The sequence below is a fragment of the Trichosurus vulpecula genome, chromosome 1, assembly GCF_011100635.1.
Source record: "Trichosurus vulpecula isolate mTriVul1 chromosome 1, mTriVul1.pri, whole genome shotgun sequence".
Classification (NCBI taxonomy): Eukaryota; Metazoa; Chordata; class Mammalia; order Diprotodontia; family Phalangeridae; genus Trichosurus; species Trichosurus vulpecula.
In genome coordinates, this window is record NC_050573.1 from 470024911 (window position 1) to 470049431 (window position 24521).

The 24521-nt window shown below is 36.4% G+C and overlaps 1 protein-coding gene across 1 annotated transcript in view; it reads left to right on the plus strand.

Moving 5' to 3' along the window:
- LOC118845550 overlaps window positions 1-24521 on the plus strand; it is a 232990-nt gene that overhangs the window by 87977 nt on the left and 120492 nt on the right. Inside the window, exon 7 of the mRNA XM_036753508.1 lies at window positions 4250-4364. Coding sequence (XP_036609403.1) covers window positions 4250-4364 — 115 coding nt within the window. The remainder of the gene's footprint in view (window positions 1-4249; window positions 4365-24521) is intronic.

Sequence of the window (24521 nt, forward strand, 5' to 3'; positions counted from 1 at the left end):
GACCACTCAGCATGGCATGCCTCCACTGAAGAAGATGCTGTGCTCTGTCAGCAAAGTAGAATTACAGTAGCTCAAAAGAAACATGAGATGCACAGATTTAGAGACATCTCCACTCCAAATGTTCATCCAGACTATTTGTGCCTGATCTGTAGTAGAGCCTCCTGAGCTCCTGTTGGTCTGATCAGCCACAGCTAGACACAATGTACTTTGACCCTGACATAGTGATGTCATTTTGGTCCTCTTCAAGCATGAAGGATAACAACTGCATCAGAAGTACTCAGAGCATGCACCAGACCCCTTATATATATATACAGTATATACACGTGTCTATGTATGCATGTGTGTATATATATGTGCATACACATGTATATATATGTATATAAGGGCATCATCAGAAGAGATCTTGAAATTATAATCTTGTCCATATATAATATATACATATTTATCACATATATGTGTACATTATGTGTGTATATATTAATATATACTATGTGTATGTATATATATTGACATCAGCATAAAAATCTTTTTTTCCAAAATTTAATTTATATTATTTATTTATTTTTAGTTTTCAACATTCACTTTCATAAGATTTTGAGTTCTAAATTATCTCCCTACCTCTCCTCCTCCCTTCCCCAAGACAGCATGCTATATGACATAGGCTACATGTGTACAATCATATTAAATGTATTTCCACAGTAGTCATGTTCTGAAAGCAGAATCACAACAAAAGTTTCCCTTCCCCTCCCCTTCTTTTTCTTCCCCTCCCCTCTTCCTCAATTCACCTCTCTCTCTCTCTCTCTCTCTCTCTCTCTCTCTCTCTCTCTCTTTCTCTCTCTCTCTCTCTCTCTCTCTCTTTCTCTCTCTCTCTCTTTCTGTATGTATGTTTAATTGAGTCAAGAATTGAACCAAGAGGAGGGGAGTAAGCAGGATTGCCTTTGGAAATTTGCAAAGTTCTTTTAATGACCACAAACTTCATCCAGAAACAAAAAAAAACATGGTTTTTTTTTGTTTGTTTGGTTTGGTTTTTCTTTAATCAATACCAAAAGTATACTTGTGTGGTTGAAAGTTTATAGGATAGTGCATTCTCTAAAGAACTGAAATTGAGAGTTACCCAAATGGCAATGGAGAGGTCATAGTGAGCATTAACAAACTGTAGCACATTTACGTATTAGGACTTATGAAGGAGAAACACTGTTAAGCATATCATCAAAGAAATGTGTAAACAAGAAAGAGACTGGGATGGTGAGACAGAGGGATAGCAATAAATGAAGAATATGGCCATTGGGTATCTTTGTGATATCAGGCAAACATACCCCAAAACATACTGACCCTCTATGGTGAACTTAGGGAAGAATGTGGATGAGCAAGCATAGAGAGGCTGTGAGTTGCATCATTGGAGGGAGTACTTTTATAGATGAGATCACAAATCTATTTGAGTATAAATTTGAGGTGCCAGCAGGACATCTGTGATAGGTGATCGCCCAGTATCCCAGTGGTGATTGCTCAGATACCATGTGTATCATAAGTCAGCTTATTCGGTATTCAGATAACTGTGGGCACCTTAGACTCGGATAGGAGAGCTAAGCAGGACATGACTGTAAGTAACTGACCCTATGATACCTCTGGGTCTTAGTTGTTAATTTTCTTGAGTTGTGAACTTCATTTGGTTTATCTGACCTATAAATAAATCTGCTCATTCTTCCCCCGCCCCAGGCAGTTGGAGTTAAGTGACTTGCCCAGGATCACACAGCTAGTAAGTGTTAAGTGTCTGAGGCTGGATTTGAACTCAGGTCTTCCTCACTCCAGGGCCAGTGCTCTATCTACTAGACTACCTAGCTACTCCCTGCTCATTCTTCAAAAAAAAAAAAAAAGAAAGAAAGAAAGAAAAAAAGAAGAGAAACTACTTGGAGAAAGTGAGCTTGAAGGAAACTCAGTGAAGTTAATTCCATCCATTAGATGTTTAACAACCACTGGTTGTTATGTTGTATGCACCTCCCTCTGTCCTGACTACAAAAGGAATACATAGTTCCCGCCCTCAGGGAGATTATAATCTAGTGAATGAGTCGGTGAGAGGACAGAGTCATATTAGCATACAAATGAGGTAAAAATGATTAACGCCAGAATGGTACCAAGAAAGTACCATAAAAAGAATGTTTTTTAAAAAAAGACATTTATGAACATTATAAATTTGTATTTGCCACAGAGAATTTTACTAGGGAATGCCTCTTTCCATTATTAATACAGATTATGGATTAAGAAATGACAACCTTACTTTTACAATACTTTTACACTGTTGCTTTTGTTGTCTGTTTCATTGTTCTGGCATATATAAGCTGTTTTAGTGACTTCAGTATTCCGTCAGTAACTTGTTAGCTCAGATATAGACTAGAATCACAGATCTGGAAAAGATCTTAGAGAATTTTACCTTTGTGCTGTGGATGTGAGTTAGGAAGGCATAAATAAAGTATCCCAAAGCAAAATCTTTCTTCAGGTTGGAAGTCAAAAGTTTGGTAGAAGCACACCAAATTCCAAGAGCATTAAGTAATAATAATGATGATGATGATCATTTAAAAATGCTAAATCTTTCATAAAATAAAAATATTTTTATTTTTACAAGAATTGATTTACTTTCCTACTCTCCTCCCCTCAATTGAACAAAAAATAGGAAAAGGAAATCCTCATAACAAATATGCGTAATTCAGCAAAACAAATTCCCACACTGGCTGCATCTAAAAATTGTTTGTCTCATTTTACATTTTAAATTTATCACCTTTTTGGCAAGAGGTGGGTAGCGTGCTTTATTCTTGGTCTCCTAGAATCATGGTTTGTTATTGCATTGAGCAGAGGTCTAAAGTCTTTCAAAATTTTTCTCTATAATGTTGTCATTGTATAAGTTGTGATTTTGCTCATTTCCCTCTCCATCAATTCATAGAGGTCTTCCCAGTTTCCTCTGAAGTTGTCCACTTCATTTCTTATGGCACCATTGTTATGTACCATCATTTGTCCAGCCGTTCACCAATATGTGGGTACTCGCTTAGTTTTCAGTTTTTTGCTAGTATTTATAGCCAGGCAAATAATGGAACCTTTCAGGGCCCTAGGCAGCTGTCAAATACTGTAGTTGTTGAGAAGTTGCCTCCAGCCTCCATAAATAAAGGGAGATTCCTCATCTGAGAGTTCCTTATCCCAATGAAAATCACAAGTCCAATTTTTTAGAGTAATAAAGTGTGATGGCAAGTAGGGTGGGACTTTTTATTGTCTTTTGTTTTGGAGTGCTTCTCAGCACTAAGGCAATCAAGTGCCTTTGAGTCTTGCCTTTGTTTCAAGCAAGGTCTTTGACTGAATCAAGAGTCTTTGATGACCTGCTTAAGTCACAGAACAGCTTAGGTCACATGGGTTTGAGTTGCATGGTTGTGACACCCTGTGACCCTGAAGAAGTGTATATATACTCTGAGGTTAGCATTTTGCTTGGGGTTCACTCATAGGAAGAGTGTAGTGTGATTTGACCAGACAAGCCCCTGTTGGAGCCCCCTGGCTTTGAAAAACCCAGATGTTGGTGCTTTTCTCTCTGGTAACTATGTATGTAATGCCTTGGACAGACAGCTAGAAGCCTGTCTGCTGATTTGCATTATTTTGCTCTGTTTTTATAATTTCTGTTTATATTTTCTCTGAAGTTCAGGGTGCTGACTTTCCCCCTTGAACTAAGTTACTGGTGTTAGTGTGTTTAATTAAAGTAAGATTGTTAACCCCTTAAAGTTGCTTTCCTTAGAAAAGCAGATCAAAGAACCTGTGATAGCAGTCCTCATGTGTGCTGATTTTATTGATCTTACACAGCCATAGTAGCAGCAAGTAGCATTGTTGTTACATAAGGAAATAACTAAAAGCTTGATCTTGGTGTAGTATAAAGAGCACCAGACTGGGAGAAAGAGACCTGGGTTTTAATAACACCATTTCTCTGTAGCTCAGCTGTATTACTGTGTACAAGGAAGTCCCATAACTTCCCTAGGTGCTATCTGTAAAACAAGGGATTTGGCAGAGGTGATCATAACCTCCCTTCTAGATGTCAAATTCTGTGTTACTGTAAAGTCTAAGATGGTAGCTCACATGACCCATGTTACTTAATAAAATATTTGTAGTGTCTAATTAAATAGATCACCTGGAAAAAATATTATTTTGTGCTTATTAACAAACTCCTTAAGTGGGTATGACACACTATTAATGTAATATTCCTTTACATTTTATAAAACAGATCTTTTCTTGACTGTAATAGTCCTACTTGTGAAGTTCCAGTTGCACGGTCTGAACTGAGGCAAATGATTAAAATGTGCCAAGGACTTCAAAGTAAACTGCAAAAAAACTATCAAGTAAGTTTTATTGAGTGGAGTTAGAATTTGGCATAGCTGGTTATTTCCTTCTGCAATATAGGATCTAAAAAAATAACAAACATTAACTGGATCTAAGACTTATTTTTCAGTGACTAGTACCTTTGTCTATGAGAGAAAATGGCATGGCGGTGTGGGTATATATAGTCCTGAACTTGGAGTAAGGAAAACTGGATTTCAGTCTCACCTCTGACACCTATTGGATGTATGACTATAGGCTAAGATATGTGCTGAGTTGCAGACATGCTACAGTCTGTACTGGAAGAGAGAGTTCTCACAGTGACAAAGTCACAGATCTTTGACATGTGATTAACAGTATGTATCTATCTTATTGTTGAAGCCAGTGACTTTCATGTTGCATTTTAAGATCACATGCTCTTTTCAAAAACAACAAATTACAGCTGTGCTTAATAAGCACCAAGTCCTGTGGCTAAGATATAAAAATTAATTGATGATAAATGATTCAATTTATGTACTATATTCTGAATTTGTTTAGCCCTTATTGCTGAGATTTCCATGCCATTATATTAGAAATGGTTCTTTCAAAAAGGAGATCACCATTGAGGCTAGAGAGATGAGAGAAATGTAATAATGTGTTTTAAATTTTTTATATTCTCACTTCCTACTCAACATTCTTGTCTTTTACTTTTCAAATAAAAATAATCAGTTTGCATTTAGATTATAAGGCTTAAGTTTATGAAGATATAAACATTTAAAGAAACCTATTAAACTGAGTTTCTTTCAAGGTTTACTTTATAGATTCAAAATGCCAGAGATATACTTCATTTGTTTTTATTCCTACAACCATCCTATGAGATATATAAAAATAAAACCATTTTTTCAAGTGAAAAAAACCCTTTTCCCCATATCATGCTACTTGTTATTGTGACTGAAAGTTCTCTCCTTATGAGTACTTCATTCTTTTTACCACATGCTATTATTCCTAGGAGATCTGATAGTATACCTTATATAGTGTTTTCAAAGTACTTTATTATTACATCAATACTCTAGTTTATCTAAAGTACTTGAACTTACTTAACTAACCTTGGAACTGATGTTTGACCTTTCGAAAAAGGTAAGGTATAAGAGAAAGACTAAAAATGCTACCAATTCTAGTGACAAAGTTAATTTTTTGTTTATTAAAAGAGCTAGCATGTAGTTTGGCATAGTAAGAAGAGCTCTGAATTTGGAGTCAGAGGACCTGGCTGTAAATGGCAGTTCCACCATCTTTTGACCTTAGGAAAGAATTCATTTCTCTGGGCCTCAGTGTGATCACCTATAAGATGACCAGACTGGACTAGATGACCCAGAAAGTCCCTTCTGGATACTGTGATCTTTGATGTGTTCTTATGAAACATGCAACTTTACATAGTTTAGAAGAGAGATAACATATTTCCAAATGGATACTATTGGACTTCTATTTGTGATGGTGATGTGAAAGGTTAGGAAGGAAACTGGTTTTCCTGCATAAACCCAACCAAGTATCTGAAAAGGACCTCAGAAAGACTGATGATAAAGAAAATGGAAAAGAAAGAGAAGCTCCTTTACCCATACCAGAAGTACCCCCAAAAACTGGCCCAAAGCTGGTTGAAGGATCATGTTAGGGAAACTCTTACAAAGTTAGGTAAGAAGCTCTTACAGGTATAGAGAAGAATCAGATCAGGAAGCCAGCACAAATCCCAGTAAATAAGGCTGAGGCTGTTGGAAACAGAGAGAAGAGCTGCCCCTAGAAAACCAATAGAAGCTCCCACAAATGGGCCTGAAACCAGCCAGGACTTTGAACAGGGGGATGCAAACCAGCAGGAATTCCAATAGAAGACCTAAAGACAGAGTTTGCCTTGTTAGAACAGAAGCAAAGCCTTTTCTTTCTTCCCCACTCCCCTAAAAGTGACTGCACTTTGAGATAGGGTCCAGCTTTGCACTTTTTTGTGTACTGGGAGCCCCTATGGGAGGTAAGGCTAATTCATACCCCCATAGGAGGTAAGGCTGAGTCACTTGCATTAGGGGGCTGGGCAGGAGTTCTGAATCCATAACAAACAGGGCCTTAACAATTAATAGCAGATTGAAGCATACTATTTTCTCTCTCTTTTTTTTGGCTTTCTCTTTCACATTTTCCCCTTGGTTCTGATTCTTCTTTTATAACATGACTAATGTGGAAATATATTTAATATGATTATACTAGTATAGCCTATATCAGATTGCATACCGTGTTGGGAAAGGGGGAGAGAAGGGAGGGGGAAGAATTTGTAAGTCAAAATCTTATAAAAGTGAATGTTTAAAACTAAAAATAAATTAAAAAAAATTTTAAAAAGTAAAAAAAAAACCAAAAAAAAACCAAAGCAAAAGCAATGAACAGACAACCCCTGATGGATTTACAAGTGAATTTAATGACATGTTCAAGGAACAATTAACTCTAATATTTCATAAATAATTATTAAAAATAAGGAAAGTTGGGATGTTGCCAGTTTCCTACGAGAGAAATTAGGTCCAAATACTTAAATCAAGGAGAAATAAAGAATCTCACATAAATCTGAATGACTCACATAAATGTCATTGCAACACTATTGGATAAATTATTAGCAGTGTGTCTATATCAGCATAGTAGTATGACGAGGTTGTATTTAATAGGAAACACAGGATTTCTTTAATATTAATAAATCTATAAATATCACAGATCATATTAATAACAAAACCAATAAAAATTAAAAGATTACATCAATATATGCAGTGAAGCTTTTGACAAAATATAACATTCCTTTATATTAATAACACCAGAAAGCATTCCAATAAAGGAAACATTTCTTAATATGATAAACAGTATTTCTCTCCAACCAAAATGGTGAAATGATAGTCCTTTCTTTTAAGATCATGTTGTAAATAAATTATGTCCATTATTGCCAGTTTTATTTGATACAGTTCCAGTTATGCTAGCGATAGCAGTAATACAATAAAAAGAAATTGAGGAAATAAACATAGGCAAAGAAGAACAAAATTATCACTTTTTAAAGATGTCATGACATTTTACTTTGAGAACTTTAGAATTCAACTAATAGAAACAATTAACAACACCAACAAAATAGTAGAATATATAATACCTTTAAAAATCTTTAAAAAAAACCTTTAAAATATTAACAACATGAAATTGTGGACTGGTCCAGCCATTCTGTAGAACAATATGAAGCTATTCCCAAAGGGCTATGAAACTGTGCCTACCCTTTGACCCAGAGATACCAGTACTAGGTCTGTATACCAAATGAATAAAAGAAAAAGGATAAGGACTCATATGTACAAAAATATTTATAGCAGCTCTTTTTGTGTTGCAAAGAATTAGAAATTGAGGGAATGCCAAGAAGTTGTGGTATATAATTGTAATGGGATACTTTTGGGCTATAATAATGATGAGCAGGATGGTTTCAGAAAAAACTGAGAAGACTGGTATGAACTCATGTAAAGTGAAGTGAGCAGAACCAGGAGAACATTGTACACAGTAACAGCAATATTAGAGAATGATCAACTGTGAATGACTTGGCTATTCTGATCAATACACTGATCTAAGACAGTTCTGAAGGGCTTATGATGAAAAATGCTATCCACCTCCAGAGGGAGGGAGGGAGGCAGAGAGGAAGGAAGGAAGAGAGAGAGAAAGAGAGAGAGAGAGAGAGAGGAGAGAGAGAGCTGATGAAGTCTGAGTACAGGCTGAAGCATAATTTTTTTTTTACTTTCTTATTTTTCTTGCCTTTTGTGCACGGTGGGAAATATGGACATGTGTTTTTCATGATTTCATATGTAAAAAATAAAAATATTACCAACAAAGCCCAGCAGGAATAAATAGAAAGTCTATTCAAAATAACTATAGAAAGTATGCAATACTTGGGAGCTCAATTAGCAAAGTACCCTGGAATTGTGTGGACATGGCAAAAAATTACTTTTTATGAAAATGAAGCTTAGACAATGACAAGAGAGATATTATTTGCTCATGGTTGGCCTATGATAACAAAAATGCCAATACCACCTAAATTAACTTACAGATTCAATGCTATATTAATAAAACCTACCAAAGGTTTGTTTTATTGAACTCGACAAAATAACATTAATCTGGAGTAACAAAAAGTCAAGAATCTCCAGGAAAATGATAAAAAAATTGGGAAAGAAGGAAGCCTAGCAACAACACATTTCATGGTATACTTAAAATTGGCAACTCTTACCTTTATTGTTTTTTAAAAATATTTCATTATTTATTTAATATTTTTAGTTTTCAGCATTGATTTCCACAAGATTTTGAAATACAGATTTTCTCCCCATTTCTACTCCCCCACTCCAAGATGGCATATATTCTGATTGCTCCATTCCCCAGTCAGCCCTTCCTTCTGTCACCCCACTCCCCACTATCCCCTTTTCCCTTACTTTCTTATAGGGCAGGATAGATTTCTATGCCCCGTTGTCTGTCTGTATATCTTATTTCCTAGTTGCATGCAAAAACAAGTTTTTTTTTTGAACATCAGCTTTTAAAATTTTGGGTTCTAAATTCTCTCCCCTATTCTCTCCTCACCCACCCTCCCTAAGAACTCAAGCAATTCAACATAGGTCACATGCGTATCATTAGGCAAAACCCTTCCACAATACTCATGTTGTGAAAGACTAACTATATTTTGCCCCCTCCTATCCTGTCCCCCTTTATTCAGTTTTCTCCCTTGACCCTGTCCCTTTTTGAAAGTGTTTGCTTTTGATTACCTCCTCCCCCTATCTGCCTTCCCTTCTATCATCCCCTCTTTTTTATCCCCTTCCTCCTTCTTTCCTGTGGGGTAAGATACCCAATTGAGTGTGTATGTTATTCCCTCATCAGGTCAATTCCGATGAGAGCAATATTCACTCATTCCCCCTCACCTGCCCCCTCTTCCCTTCCTACAGAACTGCTTTTTCTTGCCACTTTTATGCGAAATAATTTACCCCATTCTATCTGTCCTTTTCTCTCTCAATGTATTTCTCTCTCATCCCTTAATTTTATTTTATTTTTTTAGATATCATCCCTTCATATTCAACTCACCATATGCCCTCTGTCTCTCTCTATATGTATATTCCCTTCAGCTACCCTAATACTGAGGTCTCATGAATTATACACATCATTTTTCCATGTAGCAATGTAAACAAAACAGTTCAACTTTAGTAAGTCCCTTATGATTTCTCTTTCTTGTTTACCTTTACATGCTTCTCTTGATTCTTGTGTTTGAAAGTCAAATTTTCTATTCAGCTCTGGTCTTTTCTCTGAGAAAGCTTGAAAGTCCTCTATTTTATTGAAAATCCATATTTTGCCTTGGAGCATGATACTCAGTTTTGCTGGACAGGTGATTCTTGGTTTTAATCCTAGCTCCATTGACCTCTGGAATATCGTATTCCAAGCCCTTTGATCTCTTAATGTAGAAGTTGCTAGATCTTGGGTTATTCTGATTGGGCTTCCACAATACTCAAATTGTTTCTTTCTGGCTGCTTGCAGTATTTTCTCCTTGATCTGGGAGCTCTGGAATTTGTCGACAATATTCTTTTTTTTATTTTTTTTCATGTAAATTTTTTTATTTAAATTTATTTATTTAACATATTTGGTTTTCAGCATTGATTTTCACAACAGTTTGAATTACAAATTTTCTCCCCATTTCTACCCTCCCCCCCACTCCAAGATGGCATATATTCTGGTTGCCCTGTTCCCCAGTCAGCCCTCCCCTCTATCACCCCCCTCCCCTCTCATCCCCTTTTCCCTTCCTTTCTTGTAAGGCAAGATAAATTTCTACGCCCCATTGCCTGTGTATCTTATTTTTTAGTTGCATGCAAAAACTTTTTTTGTTTTTGAACATCTGTTTTTAAAACTTTGAGTTCCAAATTCTCTCCCCTCTTCCCTTCCCACCCACCCTCCCTAAGAAGTCGAGCACTTCAACCTAGGCCACACATGTATCATTATGTATAACCCTTCCACAATACTCATGTTGTGAAAGGTTAACTACATTTTGCTCCTTCCCAACCCATCCCGCTTTATTGAATTTTCTCCCTTGATCCTGTCCCCTTTCCAAAGGGTTTGTTTTGATTACCTCCACCCCCATCTGCCCTCCCCTCCATCATCCCCCCCTTTTATTTTTTTTTTTATCTTCCTCCCTCTTCTTTCCTGTGGGGTAAGATGCCCAACTGAGTATGTATGGTATTCCCTCCTCAGGCCAAATCTGATGAGAGCAAGGTTCACTCATTCCCCCCTCACCTGCCCTTTCCGCTCCTCCCACAGAACTGCTTCCTCTTGCCACCTTTATGCGAGATAATCCACCCCATTCTATCTCTCCCTATCTCCGTCTCTCAGTATGTTGCTCTCTCATCCCTTAATTTCATTTTATTTCTTTTAGATATCTTCCCTTCATCTTCAACTCACCCTGTGTCTGCTCTCTCTCTCTTTTACATATATATATATATATATATATATATATATATATATATATATATATATATATATATATATATATACACACATGCATACATATACACATAGATACATACATACATACACATTCACTTATATATATACATAAACATATATATATGCATATTCCCTTCAACTACCCTAATACTGAGGTCTCATGAATCATACACATCATCTTTCCATGTAGGAATGTAAACAAAACAGTTCAACTTTAGTAAGTCCCTTGCAATTTCCGTTTCTTGATTACCTTTTCATGCTTCTCTTGATTCTTGTGTTTGAAAGTCAAATTTTCTATTCAGTTCTGGTCTTTTCACTGAGAAAGCTTGAAAGTCCTCTATTTTATGGAAAATCCATATTTTGCCTTGGAACATGATACTCAGTTTTGTTGGATAGGTGATTCTAGGTTTTAATCCTAGCTCCATTGACCTCCGGAATATCGCATTCCAAGCCCTTCGATCTCTTAATGTAGAAGCTGCCAGATCTTGGGTTATTGTGATTGGGTTTCCACAATACTCAAATTGTTTCTTTCTGGCTGCTTGCAGTATTTTCTCCTTGATCTGGGAGCTCTGGAATTTGGTGACAATATTCCTAGGAGATTTCTTTTTGGGATCTATTTGAGGAGGTGATCGATGGATTCTTTCAATTTCTATTTTGCCCTGTGGCTCTAGAATATCAGGGCAGTTCTCCTTGATAATTTCTTGAAAGATGATATCTAGGCTCTTTTTTTGATCATGGCTTTCAGGTAGTCCAATAATTTTTAAATGATCTCTCCTGGATCTATTTTCCAGGTCAGTGGTTTTTCCAAGGAGATATTTCACATTGTCTTCCATTTTTTCATTCCTTTGGTTCTGTTTTATAATATCCTGATTTCTCATAAAGTCACTAGCTTCCACTTACTCCAATCTAATTTTTAAAGTAGTATTTTCTTCAGTGGTCTTTTGGACCTCCTTTTCCATTTGGCTAATTCTGCCTTTCAAGGCATTCTTCTCCTCATTGGCTTTTTGGAGCTCTTTTGCCATTTGAGTTAGTCTGTTTTTTAAGGTGTTGTTTTCTTCAGTGTATTTTTCAGTATTTTTTGGAGTCTCCTTTAGCAAGTCATTGACTTGTTTCTCATGGTTTTGTCGCATCCTTCTCATTTCTCTTCCCAATTTTTCCTCTACTTCTCTAACTTGCTTTTCCAACTCCTTTCTGAGCTCTTCCATGGCCTGGGACCAGTTCATGTTTTTCTTGGAGGTATCTGTTGTAGGCTCTTTGACTTTATTAATTTCTTCTGTCTGTATGTTTTGGTCTTCTTTGTCAGCAAAGAAAGAATGCAAAGTCTGAGAGTGAATCTGGGTTCGTTTTTGCTGCCTGGCCATATTCGCAGCCAACTAACTTGACCCTTGAGTTTTTCAGTGGGGTATGACTGCTTGTAGATTACAGAGTTCTATGTTCCATGTTTGCAGGGGAGGTGCCAGCTCTGCCACACCAGCACTGCTCCTTCCCCAAGAACCCCCAACCCGAACTGGGCTTAGATCTTCGGCAGGCTGTGCACCCCTGCTCTGATCCGCCACTTAATTCCTCCCACCAGGTGGGCCTGGAGCCAGAAGTAACAACAGCTGTAGCTGCCCCACCTCTGCTGCCCCCGGGGCTGGAAGCTGAACCGCGAACTCCTTCCACTCCCGCAGCTTTTACCACTAACCTTCTCCGCAGTCTTTGGTGTTTGTGGGTCGAGGGGTCTGGTAACTGCCGCAGCTCACATATTCAGGGCGCTAGGGCCCCCTCCGCCCGGCTTCTGGTCTGGATGGTCCACGCTGCTCAGGCTGGGCTCTGCTGCACTCCGTTCCCAGCTTCCAGCTCCCAGCTCCCAGCTCAGAGCTCCGTGTGGGATAGACCTCACCCAGAGACCATCCAGGCTGTCCTGGGCTGGAGCCCTGCTTCCTTCTGCTGTTTTGTGGGTTCTGCCATTCTAGAATTGGTTCAGAGCCATTTTTTATAAGTTTTTGGAGGTTCTTGGTACGGAGCACACACTATTCCCTGCTTACCAGCCGCCATCTTGGCGCCGCTGTCGACAATATTCTTAAGAGTTTTCTTTTTGGGATTTTTTTCAGGAGGCGATCGGTGGATTCTTTCAATTTCTATTTTACCCTCTGGTTCTAGAATGTCAGGGCAGTTCTCCTTGATAATTTCTTGAAAGATAATATCTAGGCTCTTTTTTTGATCATGGCTTTCAGGTAGTCCAATAATTTTTAAATTATCTCTCCTGGATCTATTTTCCAGGTCAGTCGTTTTTCCAGTCAGATATTTAACAGTCTTCCATTTTTTCATTCCTTTGATTCTGTTTTATAATATATTGATTTCTCCTAAAGTCACTAGCTTCCACTTGCTCCAATCTAATTTTTAAGGTAGTATTTTCTTCAGTGGTCTTTTGGACCTCCTTTTCCATTTGGCTAATTCTGCCTTTCAAGGCATTCTTCTCCTCATTGGCTTTTTGGAGCTCTTTTGCCATTTGAGTTAGTCTATTTTTTAAGGTGTTATTTTCTTCAGTATTTTTTTTGGGTCTCCTTTAGCAAGCCATTGACTTGTTTTTCATGGTTTTCCCTCATCACTCTCATTTCTCTTCCCAATTTTTCCTCTACTTCTCTAACGTGCTTTTCCAAATCCTTCTTGAACTCTTCCATGGTCTGAGACCTGTTCATTTTTTTCTTGGAGGCTTTTGATGTAGGCTCTTTGACTTTGTTGACTTCTTCTGTCTGTATGTTTTGGTCTTCTTTGTCACCAAACAAACATTCCAAAGTCTGAATCTGAATCTGAGTCCGTTTTTGCTGCTTGTTCATTTTCCCAGCCAACTACTTGACCCTCGAACTTTTTGTCAGGGTACGACTGCTTGTAGAGTAGGGAGTAATTTGTCCCAAGCTTGAGGGGCTGCACTGCTGTTTTCAGAGCTACTTCTACACAGCAAACTCTGCCACACCAGCACCCTTTCTCCCCCAAGAACTGCCAACCAGGATTTGGGCCCAGATCCAGGCAGGGCAAAGCAGGCTTTGCACTCCTGCTCTAAACTGCCACTTAATTTCTCCCACAAGGTGGGCCTGGGGCTGGAAGCAACTACAGCTGTAGCTCTGGAAGCAGCCTCAGAGCTGCACCACCTCTGCTGCCCCCGGGGTGGTGGTTGACCATCAACTCCTTTCACTCTTCTGCAGCAGCTTTTTCCATTAACCTTCTCCATTGTCTTTGGCATTTGTGGGTTGAGAAGTCTGATAACTGCCACAGTCAATGATTCAGGGCCCTATGGCCTGTTCTGCCTGGCTCCTGGTCTGGTTGGTCGTGGCACAGCCGGCACTGGGCTCTGCTCCACTCTGCTCACAGCTCCATGTGACAGACCCTTCTCAGTGACCATCCAGGCTGTCCTGGGCTGGAGCCCTGCATCCCTCTGGTATTTCGTGGGTTCTGCAGCTCTAGAGTTTGTTCAGAGCCATGTTTGGAGGGACCTGGGGGATAGCTTAAGCAAGTCCCTGCTTTCCAGCTGCCATCTTGGCTCTGCCCCCCTCTTACCTTTATTCTTAATGGTTAAAAACTAGAAAAGCTGAACATGGTAAACCCAAGAACTCTTACTACTGGGGTAAGGACTCACTATTTGACAAAAATGGGTGGGAAAACAAGAAAATAGTCTGGATGAAATTAGGTTAAGATCAACATCTCATTCCATATGCCATAATAAACTCTAAATGGATATGTAACTTACATATAAAAAGTCATAGACTAAATAGATTAGAGGAGTATGGAAGGAGATATTTTCTACATATGTGAATAGGTGGAGAGTTATTAGTGAAACAAGGGATAGAGAGGATCACAGGAGATAAAATGGACATTTCTGATTATAAAAATTTGAGTTGAAAAATTAAAGTTTTTGCACAAACAAAAATTGTTATGTAGGAAAAGTCTTTATGGCAAATTCCTCTAATAAAGTCAGATACCCAAGATATGAAGGAGGTTTTCCCCAATATATAAGAAGGGTTATTCCTCAGCTGAAAAGTTATTAAAGTGTATCAACAGGCCATTCTGAAAAGAAGAAAGGCAAGCTATCAATAACCAGATAATAATATTCAAATTACTAATAATAAGAGTAATGCAATAAAAATTTTGAGTTTCTACCTCACACTCAGTAGATTTTCAACAGGCACTTTAATATGTTGACTGAGCTACGAAATATTCCAACCATTCTGGAAAAGAATTTGGAACTTTATCTAAAAAGTCACTGAACTTTTCATGTGCCCTTAAAGGGTTAAACCTATCAAAACCAATACTGGGCTTAAGCATTAATGAGATCATAGGGAGAAAGGACTTATACATGCAAAAACATTTAGAGTAGTGGTTTATATTGTATCGAAGAATGCGAATCAACGTAGTGCTTATCATTTGGGGAATGGCTGACCGAATTTTGATGTGTTACTGTAATAGAATGTTATATCTTAAGAAATAATGAATGTTGATATGTTCAGAGAATCTAGGAAGAGTTTGGTTTAACTGATAAAGAGTGACATAAACAGAACCAGAAGAACAGTTTATCCAGCTACAACATCATAAAGGAACACAACTGTGAAAGACTTAAGAACTATGATCGATGCCCAATCACAACTCCTGAAGACTGAAGATCAATCATGCTTCCCAAACCAGATATGGAATGAGGCATGCCATTTCAGATGTGGCCAATATGTAGATTTGTTTTATGTGATTATATTTATTTGTTATGAAGGAGAGCATTTTTTTTTGTTGGGGAAAAGATTTGGGGAGGATAAAGGGTTGTGATAATGATAAAAAAAAGAAGAAATGAGCATCCATGAATCATTAAAAAATAAACAGAAGATATCAGGAGGATATTCAGAAAGGTACGCAGACATGCTGAGCAATATTGGAACTACCATGTTAAATTTTAATGTGCATATAAAAAGAAGCTATGCATAATGGAGATTTACTATTACATATGTAACACTTTTTTCTTTTCTTCATATACAGAAATGTTAATTTCTGTTGATGTTTGCCAGGTTTTTAATAATAAAAGGAAAAAACCCTTTTAAATGGACAGTATCATCAGTTTTGTTCGTACTCTTGGCACTCTCTGAAACAGAGAAAACATAAACCATTTTCATTGCTGACATTTAAAATATATGAGATGGATATCCAACTAATGTCTGGATGCTAGCATACTGCTATCTTTGTGTTTTTCTTGTTAATGGATAGTATACAGGAAATATACTTGAAATGTTTATTAATGATGCAAAGATAAACTGCATATTAAAAATGAGAGTTTAACACATTTTTCATAAAGACAAGGGGATATTTCTTGGAAAGCTTAGAATAACCTTTAAGAATTCTCTTTATATTTGTTATTGTTCAGTCATTCAGTTGTGTCTGACTTCTTGTGACCCCTTGGACCACAGCATGCCAGACCCTTCCATCCCCCACTCTCTCAAAGTCTTTCCAAGCTCAATTCTTTTTACATGCCATCTGTATATTTCTTTTCTAGCTTTTCCTTCTGGATAAATTTTTTTAAGGCTAGGATCTTTTTATTGGAGACCTTGTCTCTTATAGTTGCCTATTCTATAGGTGAAATTTTATGTTGTGACATTAGATACAATATCTAAAGAAATGACTATGTTGATACTTGAAATAATAAACAACTTTAGCAGAGTTGCAGGATATAAAGTATCATTGGCATTTCTTTATATTACTAACAAAGCCTGACAGCAAAAGATAGAAAGAGAAATTCTATTTAAAGTTAGTGTAGACATTATAAAATATTTGGGAGCCTACCCAGGAACTCTGTGAACACAATTACAAAACACTTTTCACACAAATAAAGTCAGATCCAAATAATTGGAAAAAACAGCAGTTTCTTATGGGTAGGCCAAGCTAATAAAATAAAATGACAATTTTACCTAAATTAATTTACTTATTTGGTGCCATATCAATCAAACTGCCAAAAATTATTTTATAGAGCTAGAAAAAATAATCACAAAATTCATCAGGAAGAATAAAAGGTTCAGAATATCAAAGTAATTAATGCAAAGAAATGCTAGGGAAGGTGGTCTAGCCATACTACATCTTAAACTGTATTTCTAACATAGTAATCATCAAAACTACTTTGGTCCTGGCTAAGAAATAGAGTGGTGGATGAATAGAATAGGTTAGGTACACAAGTGGTCAATAACTATAGTAGTCAATAACTATAGTAATTTACTATTTGATAAACCCAAAGACTCTGGCTTCTAGGATAAGAACTCACCATTTGTCAAAAACTGCTGGGAAAATTGGAAAATAATATGGCAGAAACTAGGCATAGACCAACATATACCATATACTAAAAGAAAGTCCAAATGGGTACATGATTTGATATAAAGCCTGATACTATAAGCAAACTGGGAGAGCAAGGAATAGTTCATCTGTCAGATTTATGGAGAACAGAAGAATTTATGACTGAACAAGAGATAAAGAACATTATGAAATGCAAAATGGATAATTTTGATTACATTAAATTGAAAAGCTTTTGCACAAAAAAAGCCAATGCAACCAAGATTAGGAGGGAAGCAGAAAACTGGGAATTTTTACATCCAATGTCTCTGATAAAGGGCTCATTTCTAAAATAAATAGAGAACTGAGTCAAATGTATAAGAATACAAGTCATTCCCCAATTGATAAATGGTCAAAGGATATGAACAGGCAGTTTTCAGATGAAGAAATTAAAGCTAGTTATAGTCATATGAAAAAATGCTCTAATTCACTATTGATTAGAGAAATGCAAATCAAAACAACTCCGAATTACTACATCACACCTATCAGATTGACTAACATAACAAAACAGGAAAATGAGAAATGTTGGAGGAGATGTGGGTAAATTGGGACACTAATACATTCTTGGTGGAGTTGTGAACTGATCCTACCATTCTGGAGAGCAATTTGGAATTATGCCCAAAGGGTATAAAAATGTGCATACCTTTTGACCCAGAAATACCACTTCTAGGTCTGTACCCCAAAGAGATCATAAAAACGGGAAAAGGACCCAAATGTCCAAAAATATTTATAGCAGCTCTTTTTGTGGTGGCCAAAAATTGGAAATTGAGGGGATGCTCATCAATTGGAGAATGGCTGAACAAGTTCTGGTATATGAATATAATGGGATAGTATTGTGCTATAAGAAATGATGAGCAAGTGGACTTCAGAAAAACCTGGAAAGATTTGAATGAACTGATGCTGAGTGAAGTGAGCAGAACCAGGAGAACATTGTACACAGTAACAGCCACATTATGTGATAACTAACTTTCATAGACTTAGCTCTTTTTAGCAATGCAAGGATCTAAGACAACTCCAAAGGACTCATGATGGAAAATGCTGTCCACATCCAGAAAGAACTATGGAGTCTGAATGCAGACTGAAGCATATTATTTACTCTTTCTCTCTTTTTTTCCTTTTTTGTTTGTTTCTTCTTTTTTGTCATTCTCCCATTGGTTCTAATTTTCTTTACAACATGACTAATGTGAAAACAGGCTCAATATGAATGCATATGTAGAGTCAATATCAAATTACATGTTTTGTTGGGGTGGGGCTGGGAAGACATAGGGAGAAAATTTGGAACTCAAAATCTTATGGAAATGGATGTTGAAAACTAAAAATAAATTAAAAAATGAATATAAAAAAGAAATAACTATGCTGACCCCTCAAAAAAACCCCAATGATTCCAGTGATGGACTATAAGGCCAGTGAAATGTTTAATTTCACATAAGTGTCTTCTAAGATTCAAAGCAAGATGGTATTTTAAAAACATAGAAAATGTTAAGTTTCCCTATTTTCTACAAGGTATTTACTTAATATTTCATAATGAAACTGCACATCTTTGAGGCAGTGTCTACCAACTTTGGGTCTATGCCAAGGCTCTGCCCTGGGATTTCTTCCCTTCTCTCCCTACACTCTCTCACTGGACGATTTCATCAGCTCCTACGGATTTAATGATCATTTTTTGCGCAGATGACTCTCAGATCTGTTTATCCAGCACTAGTGTCACTCCTGAGCTCTAGTCTAGTGTTATTAACTGCTTGTTCGATGTTTGAAATAGCTGTCTTGTAAACATCTCAAATTTAACATGTCTGAAACAAAATTTCCTCTCCCCACCCCGCATAAGGCTAGGCTAATTTTTCCTTAAAAGGTAATGACAATGTCTTTGAGACCTAATTGGTCAGAGGACACAGGAATAGAATTATTGATATATCTTCTTGGTCACCTGATAGAGAGAGAGAGAGAGAGAGAGAGAGAGAGAGAGAGAGAGAGAGAGAGAGAGAGAGAGAAAGAGTTTGTGGGGAAGTTTTTCATATGTACTTCTTAATATGTATTTTTGCCTGGCATGCCACCATCGTAAATATGGAGGCAAGAAAAGCTGTTTCCAACTGAATCAATGCTACATCCTTCCTTAATATTCTTTGCATGCTATAGTTGGGTAAAATTTTTGTGAACTAATTCACAATCAATCTATGTCTAATTTAATTCCAGTGGCCTTTTCTCAATCCTCATTCTCTGCTTCCTTTGATACTGTTGATCACTCTGTCCTCCTTTATACTCTCTTCTCTCTAGATTTTTGGGATATCACTCTCTCTGGGTCTTCTCCTCCCCATTTTACTGGTCCTTCCCTCTCTATTTTGCTGAATCCTCCTTCAGATCTTGTCCTACATCCATAGGTGCTCTCAGAGTTCTGTCCTGTGCCCTGTTATCTTCTCCCTTTATTCTGCTTCACTTGATCTCATCAGCTCTCATGGATTTAATTACCATCTGTGCTGAAGATGCTCAATCTACCTATCCTTACCCAAAATCTATGTTGAACTCCAGTCTTTCATCTGCAACTACTTTTTAAATAGCTAGAACTGGATGTCCAGTAGACATCTTAGACTCAAAATATCCAAAACAGAACTCATTATCTTTCCCCCTAAACACCCCCTCCCACCTACTTTCCATATTATCATAGAGACAACACCATCCTTTAGGGGAATCATGGATTCCTTATATCTCTCGTCTCCCCCACCCTCATATCTGAAACTGTTGTCAAGGCTTGCCAGTTTCACCTTGCCTAATGAATTCCTCCCAGAGACCTCTCTCTTATATAAAAGAAGGTTGGGGTGGTGTTGGGGAGGGATATTTCAGCAAATCCGATCAACATATTGAAAAAGTCAGCTGTTATATATGCATACTTTTTGATTCAGTGGCACTGACCTCTTTGTTTTTCACAACCAAGACACTCCATCTCTTGTCTCCCGGTGTATTCTCTGATTCTCCTTCATGCCTGAAACACCCTTCCTCCTTATCTCTGCCTACTGGCTTCCTTTAAGTCAAAATTAAAATTTCATGTCTTACAGGAAGCCTTTCCCAACTCCTCTTAATTCTAGTCCTTTCCCTCTGTGAATTATTTCCTATTTATCCTGTGTTGAGCATTTTGGTATATATTAGTTATCTTCCCTGTTAGATTGTGAGCTCATTGAGGACAGGGACCATCTTTTGCCTCTTTTTGTATCCCCAGAACTTAGCACAGTGTCAGGCACATAGTAGGCACTTAATAAATATTTATTGGTTAATTCTTTAATTGTTGGTTTGAGGAAGTCAAGGATTTCAAAGATCATTCCAACACCTGATAAAACAGGTTCATTTTCACAAAAACTCAATTGAAAATGGCCAAATCAGAAGCAAACACCTTTGAGGAGGGTCAGGGTCAAAGGAGAGAATAGAATAAATGGGGGGCAGGATAGCATGGAGGGAAATAAAGTTAGTCTTTTGGAACTTGACTATTATGGAAGTGTTTTACATGACTACACATATATCACCTATATCAAATTGCTTGCCTTCTCAGTGAAGGTAGGTGGGGAGGGAGGAAGGGAGAGAATGTGGAACTCAAAGTTTTAAAAATGAATGTTAAAAATTGTTTTTACATGCAACTGGAAAATAAGATATACAGGCAATGAAGTATAGAAGTATTTCCTACAGGAAAATAGAAGGGAAGGGGATAAGAAAAGGGGATGGTGATAGAAGAGAGGGCAGATTGGGGGAGGGGGTAATCAGAATGCACACCATCTTGGGTTGGGGGGAGAGGAGAGATGGGGAGAAAATTTGGAACTTAAAATCTGTGCAAGTGAATGTTGAACACTAAAAATAAATTAATTGAAAAAGTTGCCAAAAATGAAAAATAATGCCAAGCAAAGAATTGCTATATGATAGCCTTAATAATACTCAGGAAATAAGCAAAGACCTTCAAATGGACCTAGGTGCCGGAGGAGCTGGTTTTGATTCTTCTTTAATGCTATGTGACTTTACTGAAGTTGGAAGAATAGCAAGAAAATCAGTTTTTAAAAAAGTTTTTAAAAAGTTTTTTTTTAACTTGCTACAAGTAAAAAAAAGTTTGCCATTGGCAAGTACAGTACAAAGACTAGAGAACTGAAGATTGGAAAAAGATCATTTTTACTTGCGAGACTCACTTTTTCAAGGTCATAGCAAAACTGTTCTTAGAAGTCCAGATGAGCTTGTGAGATCTGAACATCTTTAACAGACCATAAAATATCTACCCCCAAATATTTTGGAGATTTTTTAACTTTTGGGAGGCCTATACGTCTTATCTCCATTGAGGGAATTATGAATTTTGACAAGCGTAATGATTTACTGAGAAGCAGAATTGCTCTAAAATTATAGAAATTTCCAGATGGAGAAGGAATACTGCAACAAAGACTTATATTATTCTACATGTTGTGAAAGGTTAAGCAGTTTAACTGAGAGACAGTGTAAACATGTTTAATGGCCTAGGAATTTGCTTAATTAAATCCTCTTTGAAAATCGGTGGGACATATTTAAGGTTAGACTTGGAAAAATGAGCCGTTTCTCAAATACACAGTTAATATCCAATGTGATAAGTATGGTTTCATCTTGAAGAATTAAAGAATGAGTCAAAGTCTTATTGACTTGATGACAAATCCTGTGAAACAAATGGTATGGTGAAATCATATTGCATATTAAAAGTGTTTTAGAGGTATAAAGAGTTGTAAGGTATATTGTGTGTCAGTAAATTTAATTACTTTACTCTGTCCCAGCCAATTTGCACAACACTGTAGATGAACTGATAAAAATTAAGTAAGAAGAACCACAAAAACAATATCCACCACTACAACAATAGAAATGGAAACATTATATCCTCCTGATTGTTAGTAATGACAGAAATGCTGAGGATTTTTATGTGTTTATTTTCTACTGTGATACTTTACTGTGAGGCTGTCGATTGACTTGATTAGTTACTTTCTGGTTCTTCTGATTTCTAGAATAAACTATCATGTGCAAATACAATTTTTCTTATAATTTTTATCTTTATTTATCTTAATCTTTATCTTATCTCACAATTTTGGTACTATGCCAAATAATAGCAGAAAGAGGGATATTTTGATTTTTGTTTTCTGTTTTTGGATTGTACCCATAATTTCCTTTATCTAGGGAACTCCTTTTATGGAAACTATTCTCACTGGTCTAGATCAGCAACTTGTGTGCAGTTTATAGTCTTACAGAGCTTCCAGGAACACTGAGAACTTAATGGATTTTTGAATGGTCACATTTCCAGTGTATGTTGGAAGCAAGATTTGAATTCAGATCTTCCTGAACTCTTGACCCACTACACAGCCTCTCATACTTTTATTATCCCACAAACTACCAGGTAAACTTCCAGCATTTCCCTATTGCCAATAAGGGTTACTCTTGATCTGGAAAATGTTTTTTAAAATGTCCTTCAATTTCAGAATATTTTAGAATGTTCAGTATAAGTGTTGGTTGTTGTCCTTTGTTTTCAAAGAGGATCCCTATGTAAAGTTTTAGTGTGTCTGATTGTGGCTGATCAGTCCAATACAATCTTGCAATATTCTTCCACGGGTCAGGCACAAATAATTGGTGTGAACACATAAGTTCTACATTTTGCTAAAAGTCTTTTCTGGAGTTTTGGATATAGTCCTGTAGTTTTGTTATTTATGCAAATAATTGTGCTTATTAATGTCCTAAAACTTAGCAGTTCTTCTTTGCATCCATAGTAGAAATCCAAATTGGACATAGTGAATAATTTTTGTATATGTTGTAGTATTTGCTTTGCCAAAATTGTATTTAGATTTTTGTATCAATACTCATTGGTCAGATTTGTCTGTAGCTGTCTTTTCCTTGTCTTATTCCTCCCTAGTTTGGGTATGAGGACCATATTTGTCTTATAAAAGGAATTTGATAGAGTATCTCTTTTCTCTATTATTGACAGTAATTTAGATAATAGAGACATTAATTGCTTTATATTTAATTTACTAGTAAATCCATCCATACCGTGTGTGTGTGTGTGTGTGTGTGTGTGTGTGTGTGTGTGTGTGTGTATGTGTTGCTTTCCTTTGATAGTTCACTTATGGGCTTCTTGATTTTGCTATCATAAATTGGCTTGTTAAAGATATTTTTATTGTTTTGTTAATTTGGGTGTTTTATATTTTTATAGATGATATTCCATTTCAATTAAACTTACAATATTATTAACAGTTGATTTATATAGTATTTTCTAATAATTCTCTTTTTCTTTGTGAACTCATCTTTTTATTTTGACAAATTGAGTTTCCATTTAGCTAATGGTTTATTCATTTTGCTGGCTGTTTCAGAAAATTGCCTCTTTTTTGTCACTTTGTTCATCTTTTAATTTGAAATTTTACCTATTTCTTCACTGATGTGCACAATTTCTTCTTTTGTGCTTTGTTTTGTTTTTGTCAGTCTTTTAATATTCTAGGATTTTTTGAAAGTTGAATACTCAATTTATTTATTAATCTTGTATTTTTCCATTTTATTAATAAATATTTTCAGAATATACATCTCATAAATTTTGGTATGTTTCATTGTTATAATTTTCTTTAAGATGTTTATTATTTCTTTAATGCGTTCTTTGACTGGCTCATTATTTAAGTTGTTATTAGTTTTCATTTGCGTCCTCATCTTTTGCATGTTTCCTTTATTGATTACTATTTTATTGCATTTGGGGTTGTAAAGGATATGTTTTATCTTTTTTGTCTTTTTCCATTTATTCACTATTTCTTTATAACCTAGCACATGATCATTTTGTAAAGGTATCATATGATACTTGGAAATACATATATTCTTAATGCTCCCATTAAAAATTTGAAGTCCTTAGTTATTAGTGCTTACTTCTCCTTTGCCAGAATTTCTTTGTATTTACTTTGTGTACACTTTATACTTTCATATATGTGTATTTTATTCCCTCAATAAGACACAGGCTTTTTGAGGACAGGAACTTACACACATTAGGCATGTAATTAACACTTGGGATTTGATGAATTCATTTGATATTTTCCTTATTTACCTGCCAGTAAGGTATATCCAGCTATGAAAACAGAATATTAATTCCTTCTGTAGTTTTTAGTATCGGTGCTTTTTTTTTTAAGAACTCTGTTGATGCTTTATTTAATGAGTTGCTATTGATGCAGTTTGGCACATTTATCTTTATAAATTTTATCATTTAATACATGTAGCCAATTAGACTGGGCCTATGAGAAATTTATGTTATCTAATCTCAACAATACCCTTACTGGAAGAAGGTGGTCTTTTACTTCTCCCTGATTGATTTTCTATCTCCTTTCTTGAAGAGGATGTTTCAAACCTTCTTA